The 16,682-nt window shown below is 34.0% G+C and overlaps 2 protein-coding genes across 2 annotated transcripts; both read left to right on the forward strand.

The window, feature by feature from the left end:
• Nucleotides 1–7,004, forward strand: LOC123700446 (integumentary mucin A.1-like). The gene is made up of 3 exons (XM_045647656.1): nt 1–167; nt 4,075–4,129; nt 6,247–7,004. The coding sequence occupies exons 1-3, from the start codon at nt 126–128 to the stop codon at nt 7,002–7,004; spliced, it is 855 nt and encodes a 284-aa protein (XP_045503612.1). The 5' UTR covers nt 1–125.
• Nucleotides 7,005–7,924: 920 nt separating this feature from the next.
• LOC123700357 (collagenase-like) lies at nt 7,925–16,304 on the forward strand. The gene is made up of 8 exons (XM_045647551.1): nt 7,925–7,976; nt 8,641–8,695; nt 10,239–10,401; nt 12,734–12,903; nt 13,453–13,554; nt 14,272–14,411; nt 15,043–15,160; nt 15,685–16,304. Exons 1-8 carry the CDS (start codon nt 7,935–7,937, stop codon nt 16,254–16,256), a joined length of 1,362 nt encoding a protein of 453 aa, XP_045503507.1. The 5' UTR covers nt 7,925–7,934; the 3' UTR covers nt 16,257–16,304.
• The last annotated feature ends 378 nt before the right edge of the window (nt 16,305–16,682 follow it).

The following is a 16,682-nucleotide window of genomic DNA, read 5'->3' on the forward strand; positions in this document are numbered from 1 at the left end:
TTCTCTGCCTAAAATCTTATCAATAGATCTATCTAATCCGTCGGATAATAACTTTATCTGCTAATTACTGCAAAAATGTGTATTTAAATTTGCCAGTAGGGAATACCGGATTATTGGAAGTCAAGATGTGGAGTAAATTAGTTTTCGTAGCTTTATTATGCCATTTGGTAAGTTTGTCTAAATATTTATGTAAAATTAAACCGATTAATGTAGGTATTTTTCGTTAATTTCAATACCCTGAATTCCTAAATTAGGAAAATGAGGATTTGTCCGTCAAATTGTAATTATATTAAGTAGGTACTTAGGTTAGTACCTATTGAGATTTTACAAATTTTATTAGCAAGTTTTAAAAGGATTTTTTTTTCGATTTTCGAAAAAACATAGACAACAGAGTGTTGTTAATTAAAAAATAACTTATAGGTTTAATGTAGCTATTACATAAAATAAACAAGAGCGGGTAACTTTTTAAAAATAGGCGGTTATTTTAGTAAACATTTTTAAATAACACGTCAATCTCTGCACGCGTAAATTGAACCCGCCAAAATGTTTTTAAATACGTTGACAAAGTTTTTAAGTTGTTCGAGTAGTTGGCCATTTCAACATTATAGTTCAGGATACATCGCCCATTTTTGCAAGTGACTACTATCAAGCTAATTTTCCGTTTGTAGCTTTATTTTGATGAGACGCCCAATAATTTCGTGTACAAAACTCTCGATTGTGGTAGCTAACAGTAAACAGAGATAACAAGGATAAAAATTTTTGATTTGATCGTTCTCAAATATTTATTACTAACTGAATAAATTTTTTTTTGTTCAATCTCAAGATAATTACCTAAATTATTCGAAAAAATATTTGTCCTACAAAATCTATGGTTTGTTCAAAGAGTCCCCCTTTCCAAAGTGTATCGATAACGAGGTCATCATAAATGATTACTAACAAGCTGATTTTTTTGTTTTCACTTAGTTAATGTTTATATAATTCAACAAACATATTGTCCTACAAATTGCGTAATAAATATTTGAGAACCATCAAATCAAAAATTTTTATCCTTGTTATCTCTGTTAGCTACCACAATCGAGAGTTTCGTACACGAAATTATTCGGTGTCTCATCAAAATAAAGCTACAAACAGAAAAATCAGCTGGATAGTAGTCACTTGCAAAAATGGGCGATGTATCCTGAACTATTATTTATTTTTGGTTTAATTTAGAAAATCAAACAAATGATCAGGAATAAATATTGAGTTGAAATATTTTACGACAATGAAGTGATAGCTACAATAATTGTTAAAACGTTAAAGATATACTTAGGTCCCTAATATTCGTATTTGTGGATAAAAAAATACATTTTATATTAAACCAACATTAGATACAGTTTTAAGTTTCTATTTGTAAAATAAAATATCAACGCGTTATAACCTAAGTACTGTGTAGACGCGAACGTTTATGAGAATGTACCTAAGCATGCAAATACACAAAAACAACTTGATGAAATTGACTACAAAGATGATCAACTTTCTAAGCGAACTACTCAGTGCCGTCTTTACCATAGGGGCACAGGGGGCCAGTGCCCAGGGCCCCCCATCGTCAGGGGGCCCCCCTGGAGGAGATATAGGACTGACAATTTTTCTCACATAAATCTCAAAATATTTTATTAAAAAGCAATACAGCTTTTTAATGCCAGAACGTCAGATCATTTTCAGATTTATTCGAATCAAAACATCTATGTTATTACATGGAATAATTCGAGTGATTCGAATACCATTATAATTAACTTATCAGACATTTACTCGAATTATTTATTTACTTATTAACGTAATATAATATATTTTTACTTGAATTATTTTGAGATTTATGAAAATTACTAACAAGTCTAAGTTTACAGAATAGCATACAAGGGCGTTGTGACAAAACTTTAATCTCTGGGCCTCTAGACAAGTGGCAGAAACGCTAGAGAATAGAATCCACTATTGATACTAATTGATATAAGCTTATGACGTTTTGCTAATGTTTCGGTCACACTACCAAGGACAACGACGACCACGACCAAAATTCCCATCCAGCCGAAATTTGGTGAAATTATTAAAAACACAATCTATACTATGTTATTGTTGTTTTGTTACTGGTCCGATTTGAAAAATTATTTCGGTGCTAAATAGCCCACTTCTTTGGCAAGATTATAAGATACCAAAATCGTTGAATTACTCCATGACGTTACGGTATTGTTATGATGCGACCTTGAAATTTTACTCTCAACGCGCCTAAAGAAGTTTCACTTCAAAAATATTATATTAAAATTTCCCGACCTTCTGTTACTACGAAAAAATTTTTTCCTAAAAGTCAAAATAGGTTTTTCGTGATTTTTACCGAAACGGTAAGTTTTATCATATAACCACTTTTACCCAAATTGTAGATCATAAAATTATCTATACAAAAGAATCAATACATTATTTTCCTAAGATGTAGCTTCCTACCATTTTCTAAGATATAACGATTTATAAACTCATCCCATCCTTATAATATGCACACGTTTCTTAAATCACTTCACACCTAAATGATTTTATGATTCAGTATAAATCGCGAAATCACCTATTTTTTTATTTATTTATAACCTGGAATATGTTTTTTAATTCACGTACCGGAATGACAGTTAATTTTGAATTTTATTTTTAGTAGTCCTTATTCCTTTGAACAATTTTACTAATTTTCTGCTGGATATGAAATTTTGTAGTTTTAAAGGTCCTAGAATTTAGTGAACTCTGTTCACACCGGGCCATTTCTATACGAATAGATGACAAGCGTTTTGACTTTTGCCATTTGCCTAGGCTTTGAATAAATTATGTTAATAACGCACGCAATAATTTTGATCAATATGAAACGGCTACGAAAGAAAAAATCCAGATGCAAATTAAACAGATAAATTTGAATGAGAGAAAGGTATAAATTTATAAAGAATAGAAAAAATTCGATCACGAGGCGGGACTCGAACCCGCATCCTTCGCGCCATTCCGGGGCGGATGCTTGACCAACTCAGCCACTCGTGACCCGCCGGAGCAATCGAATTTATTCTATTCCTTCAGTTTTATGTGTCTTAAGGGACACACCGCACGCCATCTATTGAGATGATTTAACAACCATCTCAACCAATATGAAGCACTTTTCAGTAAATACAATATTGTAACGATGGAACACGACCTTTTTTGTTGAATTTATATTTTATTTATAAAGCATTTGAGTGCCATAAAACCTAAAATATAAATTCAAAGAGAAAGGTAATTTGAAAAAGTAATTCTTAAAATATTTCTTAATTAAATTTAATTAAAGTCAACTTTGGAGCGCCATTACAACAGCAGCATCATCATCATCATCATCATCAGCCCATATACGTTCCCACTGCTGGGACTCGGGCCTCCTATGTACCCTGTACCCTACAGGCCATAATCCACCACGCTGGCCAAGTGCGTGTTGGCGGATGACACATGTCGTCGAACTTTTTAATTCTTCGACATGTCGGTTTCCTCACGATGTTTTCCTTCACCGTTCGAGCAGTGGTGATGTTACAACATGCGCAGATTAATTGAAAAATCAATTTATTTCTTGCACGCTCGCCTGGTCTCGAACCCCGGACTTATCGATTCGAAGTCCGAGGTCTCACCACTGAGCCACCACTGCTCTACAACATGCTCTACAACAACAGTAGCGTTTCAAATGAATTATATAAAAAAAATAAGGAAAAAAAGTTTCCTCAAAAGACCATATTATAATACAAGATTGGTCAGAAGTAACTTTTTTGTAAAATGTATAAAAAAATGGAGCAAAAATTTTACATAGAAATTTTCTTTAAGTTTTCTTATTACTTCTTTAAGTTTCAATTTAGGGCAAAAACATATATAATTGTGCGAAAAAATTTGCGTACCTAGTTTGATTTCTTTATATTTCAAAGGGCCCCCAATTCTTGTGTGCCCAAGGGCCCCGGCATAGTCTAAGACGGCCCTGGAACTACTGCATAATTTTTGCGTATTTTTCGCGATGAATGAAATTACAAAAGTTTTAATTGAATGCTTTCTTTGTTTTAGGCATCAGCAAAGCAGATTATGTCTGCAGACTACATTGAAAACTTGAAACCAGCAGGTAAGGCACTTTATTAATAATAAACATTTACTTTATTTGTTTGTTGTCGGGATAAATAGGTAATTTAATCGCAGTAGTACATAGTAACTCAATGCAGTCGTTAAAGTTTTTCAATTCAAAATATCAATTATCATTTTCAGTCGAATCCTAGCTGCTATATCGATGTAGGTATGAATGTGTATGTGTAGGTGTGTATGTTTGTTACTCTTTCACGTAAAAGCTATTGAACCGACTACAATGAAATTTAGCACACATATAGAGGGTAACTTAGATTATAGGATAGCTAGGATAGGTTTTATCCCGGAAATCCCACGGGAACGGGAACTATGCGGATTTTTCTTTATAAAAAGCGGTCGAAGACGCGGTAGGAAAGCCTGTTTAAGAAAAGGGGGAGGTTCTCAATTCGATTGTATTTTTTTTAGTTTACCTAACAGAACTTTCGATAGCTACTAAGTAGTTATTATTCTGTGACTACGTGAACCGATTTTAATGAAATTTTTTTTTAGATGATGCATCTTAAGTTTTATTTCGAAAATGGAGGCGGTTTAAGTTATTTTTTAAATTGATATTTTTTACCGACCTCCGCCCGAATAATTCAAACAAATTAATTTGTTTCGTTTACCGCGTAGTGACGATTTAAATCAAAACATCAGATACCAGGAAAGCAGACGTTTCAAAGAGATTGCATTTCTCTCTAGATGTGTGCAATTGTATACACGTACCTACATAGATGCAATATAAGTTAATTTGTTACGGAGGCTTTACACGCGGCTTTCCATATTGTTTCTTGACGATGGATATTATGCTGAAGGTATTTTTTGTAAATTCGTGGATAGTTCTATGATATGGGTAGCCTATTAGGGCGAAGCTGTCAACGGTTACAAATGATAATTAATGTAATAATTAATTGTGATAATAATGTATAAGTAGTTAGTTTCCAAATTGCTAATGCTATTTAAAATAAAAATTATTTATTGAGATTAAAGATACTTCTTTGTGGACTAGGGAAAAATACACGAACTACATGAATTTCAAAAATAAAAATATATAAAATATTAGGTATAATTAAACTCAGACATTACAAATTATTTCGATGTAGATAAAAATGACTGAGATAGCATACATAAGCCACGCCCCTTGTTTACAAAAGTGTCCCGTACCTCAAAACATTGTACCAGGCTGCTAGGAATGGGAAGAGCTTTATCGAAACTTGATCAATATATTGTTTTGAAATTCACGACATTGTACCAAGACCTTATAACTTTCAGGAGATGTAGATACGATTTATAAGTAGCTGAAGTTACAACCGAAAATAATTAGTATAAGGGCCGATTTTTCAATGCTTGGATAAAACTTATCCGTCCAATAAAGTATTACACGCAAGATTACACGATAATATTAAAATGTCACGTAAACTGTCAAATACGGGCAATTTGAATACGTTTTTAAAATGGTAGTTTTATACATTATTCGACGAATAAGTTTTATCCAAGCATTGAAAAATCGGCCCTAAGTCAGATTAAATACATACCTATTATAATTTAGATAAAATAAAAATCAATATACTTTTTATATTCGGTCCCCGCGCTCAAGGCCCGCGATAGAAGCTATGCAATAGCTAAAAAAACGCTTAGTATTGTCACTGATCCTCGACTTGATAAGTGTACAAAGTTTGAATTAGGTAAACATGTCCGTGGGTAAAAATCGAAAAAATTGCATATTTTCGTCAAAATTTAAAGTATTCTAACAAGAAATGAAGATCCAGATCACTCAAGTTTCCACCATAGAGAGAAAAATTAACATTATATATGAAAATAAAAGAAAATCGTGAAATGTTTTTATTTTGTATTGAAGACCTTAAAATTGTCTATAAGTACCTAATTATTATATAATTCTAATATGACAAAATTCTACATAGATTCGTATGAATATCTAAAATATATTCGTACGATACATAATATCCCTAGACTTTGTTGATCAAATCAAATCAAATCATTTGTTTATTTCTCCTCACAATTCCCAATCACATAAAATCTACATGCATACAAAATTATAAAACATGATGTGTGTATTTTGGGTGTTTCGGCAAAAAGTTGCAACAATTGAATTGTTCTCAGGTTTCATTCGTCCAGGACCGTTCCATTCCTGGTACAAGGAAGTCACTAGCACTGGTTTCGAGGAATTGGACGATGAACAAACAACAGTTGCTCAAAAAACAACAACTCCCGCTCTAACTACACCAGAAGCATCTCCAGAAACAACAGTGCTTTCAACAAAACTGCCATCAATAACAGTGCCTTCGACAACAATTGTACCAGAATTGACCACTCGAACACCAGAATTGACCACTCGGACACCAGAATTGACGACTCGAACACCAGAATTGACCACTCGAACACCAGAATTGACCACTCGGACACCAGAATTGACGACTCGAACACCAGAATTGACCACTCGAACACCAGAATTGACCACTCGGACACCAGAATTGACGACTCGAACACCAGAATTGACCACTCGAATACCAGAATTGACCACTCGGACACCAGAATTGACGACTCGATCACCAGAATTGCCCACTCGAACACCAGAATTGACCAGTCGAACACCAGAATTGACCACTCCAACACCAGAAGTCACCACTCTATCACCAGAAGATGATGAAAGTTCCATTCCAACAACAACAGCATACCCAGATATGACTGGCCAACCTGAAGAAAGCGAGGAAAGTGAAGAAAGTGACGAAAGTGATGAGGATGAAACTGTCAACAAAATTCTGAAGAAACTGAAAATACGTGTCAAAGTTACGGTTGATATGAAGAAGTATAAGAGCAAGAATGGCCAAATCAATGAGATCGTTGAACGAATTGAGTAGACAAAGTTCATTGTTGAAGTTGAAATAATTAATGTTTTCTAAATTAAACGCATGAGATTAATTTGTGTTGTTAATCGTACTTTTTCCTTTTCTTTCTGCCTTTCCTGCATCGAAATACCGAAACTTATGTACAACGTTTGGGTTTTTTTCATGCTTTGCATATTCAGATTTAGAATTTTGTTTCTATACGAACGAGATACTAAGTAGAATACGATAACTAGAAACACATTTTTTTAAGCCATTTTTGTATAAATTCCGAATTCTGCACTTTTGTAAGTATGTACTCATGCACATGTACACTATTGTTGTGGTAAAATTGGTAGCTACACACAAGTTCAAATTAAAATCTACAATAGTTTCACTAGACACCATTACGTTTACTGTAAAATGACATTATTTAATAATTAAATTACTACTTCATACTTTTCACTAAGTTTTCATTTCTATACCGGCGTACATTTTTAGTGTAGCGGTGTATAGGGAGATGAAATAAAGATTGCAGCCAATAGAAATTATAATATATTCCTCTAAGTTACACAAATATAATATATTACTCTAATTTAAAAACTACTAGACGTGGGTCGGTGGCGCGAGTTACGAGACAACGACGATATGTGAATGTGCGACGCTGCCGAAAATCCTGCGTCAGGACAGCATCAACACATTCTTTTGCAGTAAGTAGGTGTTTTAATTATCATAGTCTTTATCTTTGTCTCCTGGAATATTTTCACGTCAATAAACAACAATATCTTTTGTACATTAAACAGCTTCTAAGAAATGTAGTGTACCTTGAAATCTCACTGCCAAGTGCTACCCAATATCTTATCAATGAAATCAAAGCTAATCAGTCAATTAGTAATTTTATCTGCTAATTGATGCGATCCTTTGTATTTAAGTTTGCCAGTCGGGAAGGGAGAAGTAGTAGTCAAGATGTGGAGTAAAGTAGTGTTTGTAGCATTATTATGCCATTTGGTAAGTTTGTACAATCATTTGAGTATCATTTATTACAATAATCGTGAGTTATTTACTAATTTACGGTTAGGAATATCCCCACTTGAAAATTTATGTTTGCTTTAAGACTATCGTCAAAAGTTTGTTTGCGGAAGTCTCAATATCGCATAAATAAAATATAGAAGTGACTATTCGTACGACTTCTGTACGAATAATAATAAATTGTCAAGTATCCGTATTAATAATTATAAATTATGTGTACGGTAACCGTATTAATAGACGCAGCCATAAAATATTGGTTTTAGTTTCAATTGGTTTCAAAAATAAAGTGAGTACAGTCAGTGTATTGAGCAAAGTGTAGACTTATTAAGATTAAATTAAACGAGTTAATATTATTATTACCTCTTTTTGCACTTCAACGTCCCTTTTGAACTCGAAAGTCGGTGAGAATAAATTCTATTAGTTTGTCACGCAAAAAGTGCTGATCATCTCTGAATGAAAATCAGCTGAAATCGATTCTGTTGAATCCTGAATTCAGTCCTGTATTGGTGCGTAATCCGACCCTAATGTTAGACAGTAAAGTTTGTTATATTTTTAATATCTATTTGAAATTAATGTTTCCATATTTTAAAGTTCTGAGGCAAAGGCTCATTGAAGGTTCTAATTTACTATTTCTTCATTTCAGGCATCATCAAAGCAGATTATATCAACAACTTATGTTGAAAATTTGAGATCTGCAGGTAAGCCCCATAAAATAATTACATAATATATTTCTTCTGTTATGAACCCTTGTTTTTTGCGGATATATTTTCCCTTAACCATGTCATTTACAGTTTAAACGTACTTTAAAGTTCTAATGAGACTATTTATTTATTAAATTTAATTATTCCTTCCTTCCTGTATTTGACTAGGACAATGTTGCTTGCATAGTTGAAATTTCACATTTATTTCTTAGTAGCAGTTAGGTTATAGTAGTATATATGTAGTGACATAGTAGGCAGTTAGCCAACCAGTGTAAAAAAGACCCAATTAAAAGTTAAAATAACATAACATACATAACCTAAGAAAGACAAAATACATTTGTATCTAATATTACTTATATCGATCAGTCATTCTGCTATTTTATTTTGTAAAACAGTAATTTAAAAAGAGTTCATAAATAAGAAATTGCAAATGAATCTCCATTGAATAATAAGATAATGATTAATGATGATAATGCATGATTCTCCCAAGAGATTCTCCTGACCAAACTTCAGACATGGCGGCAAATGGCAATAGACTAGCCAACTGCGCAAGAGATAGGTATAAAGTCACCAATAATAAAAGGGCATCAGCAAACTTCAAAAGCAAAAAACATTTTATCGACCTAATCAATTATATTTTAAATACCTATTTATCATGGAATCAATTTCCTTAATCGTCAAACCAACTTTAATCACAGAAAAGCAATCAGAACTATTCCTAGGATTAGGTGTTATCAAAACTGATTTATTTAGATAATAAACCATTAAATAGTCGCACGGTATGATTACTCATTAAAAGATAAAAGATTAAATTGTGATTATTCATTATCTGTTGTCGTCATTTGATTTTGCGCAAAATGGATATGGCGTTGTAAATAAATATTTCTCCTAGATATAGCCTGAGATAGGATATAAGTCTACCACAAGCCCAATAACATTTTAAAATGGCAGCGGTAAAAGATTTTTAATTTTTACACATATGTTTTACACGCTATGCCATTATTAAATATCTTTAATAATCATTATCATCAAATTTAATATCTTAAAAAACTTTTATTTTCTTGAGTTTGATTTTACGCGAGTATTACCTAAATTATTTAAAACTAGCGGTCCGCCCCAGCTTCGCCCGTGGTACATATTCACGTTTTCTCTACATAAGAACCATCCTCGAACTTCAAGGAATATTATAAAAAAAGAATTAACGAAATCGGCCGTTCTCAAGTTATGCGCTTACCCTTTCACATTTCGGGATTCATTTTTATATTATAGATTCAAGATTTTAGCGGAACAGTGACCACGTTCGCTGCAAATGTGCGAAACGTCGCGTCTGTGAAATAATATCATGAAAAATCGCGTTAAAATCTTTAATTTCTAAATATTGAAAAACTGTTACGATGTTTGAAGTAGGTAAATATATACGTACAAGAATTAATTGGGTAGTATAATATTTTAGCCACGGCCAAATTCAAACATAATTATATAATATTTTAAATAGATGCGCACGAACTCAAAATTAAACAAAATATACAATCAATTTCAGATGGGCCCAACAGCCGTATCGTATCAGGATGGGATGCCCTTCCCGGCCAAATCCCCTACCAGGTTGCGTTGAGGATCCTTGACCAGCACTTCAGGATCCTCGGCTGTGGAGGTTCCGCTATCCACGAGCAATGGGTTATCACTGCTGCTCATTGTACTGCCAAGTAAGAACTATTTATGTAACCTTTACCCAAAGATATTATAAGTAAAAAGGTAGTCTATAGGTCTTTAATACATTAATTAATGATTTATGATTAATATAAACTTAACTAATGAATTACACGTTATAGTTCAGGATCCATCGCCCATTTTTGCAAGTGATTACTATCAAGCAGAGATGTAACGGAGCTTCGATTCCGGTTCCGTTAAGTCGGAACTTCCGATTATTATTACACTTTCGGTTCCGACTTCGGTTCCGATACTTTTGTATCGGATGTTAATCGGAGGTCGAACGAAACAAAGCGGGCGGCGCGCGACGGCCTGTGCCGAACAGGTTCATACATGTCGCGCGGGGAATCCCCCGACCCCCACTACGTGCACTCTATCATCAATTATTTTTTCACTTGTTATTATTTGTTACGCCCAAGACACGTTTATAGGTTATAGATAATTGTTTTGATTTTTGCGGCTTATTATCAATGAAAGTGATCTGTTTTTGTGTGGGATAATGAAACCTAAGTCCAGTTGTACAAAATTCCAGCCCCTACAATCAATTGCCCGGCAATATTTGTCATGTCCACCGGGCTCGGTAGCTAGCGAACAACTTTTTAGTGGTGCTGGCCTAATTTACGACTCTTTAAGAAATAGATTGGATGGGGACAAAGCATCAAAGCTTTTGTTCATAAAGTACAATACATTACTTTTGGAGTCCATTTTGATTGAATTTGCTTTAGCTATTGTTCATTTATTGTAATGTCACCAAATGTAACACGCTACTTTGGGTTTTAATTTTAATTAAACTTTGAATTCATTAATTTTATCTTTTGTTCATTTGGAATTATGCCAATTTTTTTTCACAGTTGTTTTTTATTTTATAATAAATAATAAAAATGAAAAGAATTGACTATAAATCATGTTTTATTTGTCCTTAAACAAACTGACCCTGCCTCCGATTTCGATTCCGATTTCGATTCCGATTCCGATAAACCAAATTAGAAAACTCCGATTCCGATTTCGGTTCCGATAAAACTACCTCCGTTACATCCCTGCTATCAAGCTAATTTTCTTTGAGTAGCTTTATTTTGATGAGACGACCAATAATTTCCTGTACAAAACTCTCGATTGCGGTAGCTAACAGATGTAACAAGGATAAATTTTTTTGATTTGATGGTTCTCAAATATTTACTTAATTATTACTAGTATTGCTCTTTTAACTAATTCGCCAGCAGCTTCGCACGCGTATTCAAAGGAAAACCCGCATAATTCCCCTTCCTTTCGGATATTGGGTATAAAAACTATACTATGTGCTAATCCAAGTTACCCCCTCATGCGTGTGTCAATTGTCATGAAAATCGTTTCGGCAGTTTTTGCGGGAAGCAAAATTAAAAACGTATAAACTCTCGCATTTATAATGTTGGTAGGATCATCTAGTTATTAAACCTTTAAGACAAACCCAAACTCAAACATTTATTTATTCAATTAGACTTCTTCTAGAAGCACTTTTGAATCGTCATTACATATTTTTAACATTTACTACCGATTTGGAAAGCAGTATCTACGGAGAAGAACCGTCAAGAAACTCCATAGTTGCTCTTTTTAATCATGTTTAATTTTACAAAATACATAAGTGCTGATTTACACAGGGTCAGTAGACAAGTCAGTCGCGGCGCCAATTTCGGCGCCGCGACTGACTTTAACTGTTTACATGAAGTAAGTAGTAGTGGTGCGTTTCTCACGGTGACCACAGGTTTGTGAAGTCAGTGGGAAAATGAATTCACGAAAACAACTGAAACGACGATTTCATTATTTGTTTTTTTTTTAATTAAAAATTTTTCAATTTTGCTGTTGAATAAGTTAATAGAAATTGTAGAAAATGAGATAACTAAAAATAAACGACAATGGGTAAGAAAATGGATTTAGGGATTTAATATCCCAAAGGTTAGGTTTTTGCCATATAATTGCACTAATTTTAAGGTTTCGTCTTCGCTTACGGGTCATTTTTATCGCAAGCGAAAAAAACGTGGTCACTCTACAGCGCAGCGGCAGTGACTAACCACGCACTGACTTGTCTGTTTACACGGGGTTTATTTGGCTGACGCAGGGGTGCGCGGGTGGCGGGGGGCGCCACTGACTTTAAAATATTCGTGTCCGAATATTCAACTCAGCGCTGAGTTCAAGCCTCTGTACTGACTTCAAATCTGTTTACACAGGGTTTTTTTCGCGTCAGCACTGATTTGCCTGGAATTTGTAGTCAGTTACTGACCCTGTGTAAATCAGCACTAATATGTAACATTATTATCATAATTTATTTAATATCCACGTATTACATCTTTACAGCTACAGATCAGTCACCGTCCTCGGTGGACTCGTTCACATGCAGAACGCTGAATACGTGTCCGAATCATTCGAATGGTACAACTACCCGACTTTCAATTCCAACTCCCCTGGTGCTGTTCAGCCAAATGACGTGGCTCTTGTGAGACTGCAGCATCCTATGGTGTTCTCTGGTAAGTAAAATTTATTACTTTAACAGTTACTAACTTTCCGCTAACAGCTTCGCCTGCGTAGTCAAAGAAATACCTGCATAGTTCAAGCATTATAAAAAAAAAAAATCAACATTCAGTTTTGACTTTCCTACGATTTTATTATTACCTACCTATATGTTAAGATATTTAGATGTTAGATTGACAAAAAACTTTAGAGAAGAAAAAAATAGCTATTCCAATAATGTAGACATAAAATCAATTAATCCAACGTTTTGACTTCTCTAACCGGGTTACCAGTTAACCGGTTAACAATTATTTGAAATATTATTATTGTTTCGCTTTCCGCGCGTTTATTATTACGGGTTTTGAACATTTTAATATTTTCTAATATAAAATATTAAAATGAGACACACTTAGGAGACACATTATAACATTAAAGAAATTCACCCCAATAATTTTCCGCATTTGTGAAACAGAAATCAGAGAGAATAGAATGCCTGTGATGTTGAATGATTCTAGTATAGTTCTTAATACAAATATTTATAAATAATAATCATTATAATTTCGCAGCAAATCTGCAAAGGGTTAAACTACAATCGTCCGCCGATGCTCACAGGGAATACGACGGTGACAGACTGATCGCTAGTGGCTGGGGAAGGACATGGACCGATGGTAAGGATAGATAAATAAAAGAATGAAAAAATATAGAAAATACATTTATTTTCAAATCACAGTTATAAAAAATAAACTTCAGCATACAATTAGAGCGAAGACGTCTCACACCCTGTAGGTTTGATTCCCTTGCGAATGTCGAAATTTGCAAAATCTTTTGATTGCGTTGGCTTGCAACTTAGATTTCTTCAAAGGATCGTAGACTTGAGTATTCAACATAAATTTCAGCTTGATACTCCACGCGTTCCTTAGAAAAAGGGTCTTGACAGACAAACAGACAGACGGACAAAAAAGTGATCCTATATGGGGGTAGTGGTGGTAGTGGGTTCTATTTGGGGTTCGGAACCCTAGTAATAAAATTTGTTGCATTATAATTTGCATTTTTAAAGTGTTGCATATAATTTGCATTTTAAAAGTGTTGCATTATAATTTGCACTTTTAAGTGTTGCATTATAATTTGCACTTTGAAGTGTTTCATTATAATTTGCACTTTTTAAGTGTTGCATATAATTGACACTTTTAAAGTGTTGCATTATAATTTGCATTTTGAAAGTGATGCATATAATTTGCATTTTTGAAGTGTTGTATCATAATTTGCACTTTTAAAGTGTTGCATTATAATTTGCACTTTTAAAGTGTTGCATTATAATTTGCACTTTTAAAGTGTTAAGTACATTATAATTTGCATTTTAAAGTGTTGCAATATTATTTCCACAGGTTTCACAACCGACACGCTCCAATGGGTATACCTAGTGGGTGTGGCCCAGTTCACTTGCAGCAGGACCTTCGGTAGTGTTGTGAATGAGAACTCCATTTGCGCCCGCCATTACAACGTGACGTCACAGTCTATCTGCCAGGTTTGTTTCTAAATACAATTAAAAAAACACGCATTAATAATGGTAAATACAGTAAAAAGTTACGAATTAATAAGTCGAATTTGAAAACTTTGATAACTAACTATTCCAAAAACGAGTGAAGATTTTGAATTTGTATTAATATTTATTTTTACTTTTATCCTTTGCGAAGTACTATACACGGTTTTCTTTCTTGTTTTTTATGTTCGCATATTCCGTTCTCCTCCTAGAAGAAAACAAATTATTACCGTTTATATACATTTTTGCTTTGTTACAATAAAAGGCGTATTTACTTTTTATCGAGTGTTATCATGATTCTTGACGAACAATATCATAATTTTCATTGTCCTCGTGTTTGAAATATATTTTATGATCGCTATTCTTCCTTCTTTTCTACCCTGTCTATCCATATTAGGGTGCTTATCCACCAATATTGTGCGAGGAATATGTTTGAAAAACCAATCATATTGCTTCATTTAGTTTGAAGCGATACTATTGGTTATTTACAAGCACATTCTTCGATGATGATGATCTATGAATGAATGAATGAATGAATGAACGATGATGATGATGACTGACTGAATGAATGTATGATAATGATGGTATTTTTATTAATTTCGTTCTTTATTTTCAGGGAGACAGTGGTGGTCCTCTTGTATACAGGGACTATGATGGAGTTCCCGTACTCATTGGTATCAGCAGCTTTGTAGCTGGTTCTGCGAGTGGAGGATGCCATTCCGGTCATCCTGCTGGTAAGTAAAATTGTTACCTAACCTTCCCAAAATGATTATAAATTTTTATATATCTATACTAATATTATAAAGCTGAAGAGTTTGTTTGTTTGAACGCGCTAATCTCAAGAACTACTGGACCGATTTGAAAAATTATTTCGGTGCTGCATAGCCCATTTATCGAGGAAGGCGTATAGGCATATCATTCTTCTATGTTCATTCGTCTTTCCTATTATTATTTTTTTTGTAATTTTCACACTTTCGTGATTATCGATGTAATCGAAATTATAAAAAAACAAGCTTTATTTTCACAGTATCAATTTTTATGGTCACACGACCTCATAATATGAGGACTTGGAATAATAAAATGGATTGGTCATTGGACTAATTCCATTCAAGTAATTTACTTTACCCTCATAACCTCTAGCTAAATGCCTAATTCTCAGGCAGATTGCAAGAAAAATCAGATATTTAAAAAAATAAGTCAAATAAGACACAATATAAGTATCTAATGGACCATAAGCTTAACAATAAATAATGTCCAGGTTTCATCCGCCCGGGACCTTTCCACAACTGGTACCAACAAGTCACTGGCATCAACTTCGAGACTTTGGACGATGAACCAATAACAACAACATCCCCGCCAGCAAATACAACAACTCCCATTCCAACAACAACCTCCCCGCCAGAAAATATTACAACAACCTCCCGTCCAGAAAATACAACAACTCCCATTCCAACAACAACCTCCCCACCAGAAAATATTACAACAACCTCCCGTCCAGAAAATACAACAACTCCCATTCCGACAACAGCATTCCCTCCAACAAATATTACAACAACCTCCCGTCCAGAAAATACAACAACTCCCATTCCAACAACAGCATTCCCTCCAACAAATGCAACAACTCCCATTCCGACAACAACAGCATCCCCAGATGTGACTGGCCAACCTGATGAAAGTGAGGAAAGTGAAGAAAGTGATGAAAGTGATGAAGATGAAACTGTCAACAAAATTCTGAAGAAACTCAAAATCCGCGTCAAAGTTATGGTCGATATGAAGAAGTATAAGAGCAAGAACGGTCAAATCAGAGAGGTCGTGGACCAAATTCAGTAATATTACAATTTACGGTAAATGTTCATTGAAAAATGTTATTTATTTTTTTAAATTAAACGCTTAAGATCATTTTGTGTTTTATTTCTTGAGTAAGGGCATATGCAGAAACACACACATCACTTTATGATAGTGAATAGTTTAAAATTATAAGTATGCCATTTTATAAAAAAAACGACAAGTATTACGAGGTACAATTTACATGCTTTGAATAATTGGCCTTTATACATATTTTATCACAGATCAATTAAATTTAGTCGTCTTCTGTGAACGAAATTGTTTAATCATACGTTTTTAATCCCTCGACTTTTTTTTAAGTGGGGAAATCTTCCAAAGATACCCACGGCCCCGGGGAAGGACCGAAGGAGCCGTGGGTTATGTCGGATTTCCACGGCTCCTTCCCTCAACCCTGTATCCTCCCTTGTCCCT

This window comes from Colias croceus, chromosome 19, assembly GCF_905220415.1.
Source record: "Colias croceus chromosome 19, ilColCroc2.1".
NCBI classification, from domain to species: domain Eukaryota; kingdom Metazoa; phylum Arthropoda; class Insecta; order Lepidoptera; family Pieridae; genus Colias; species Colias croceus.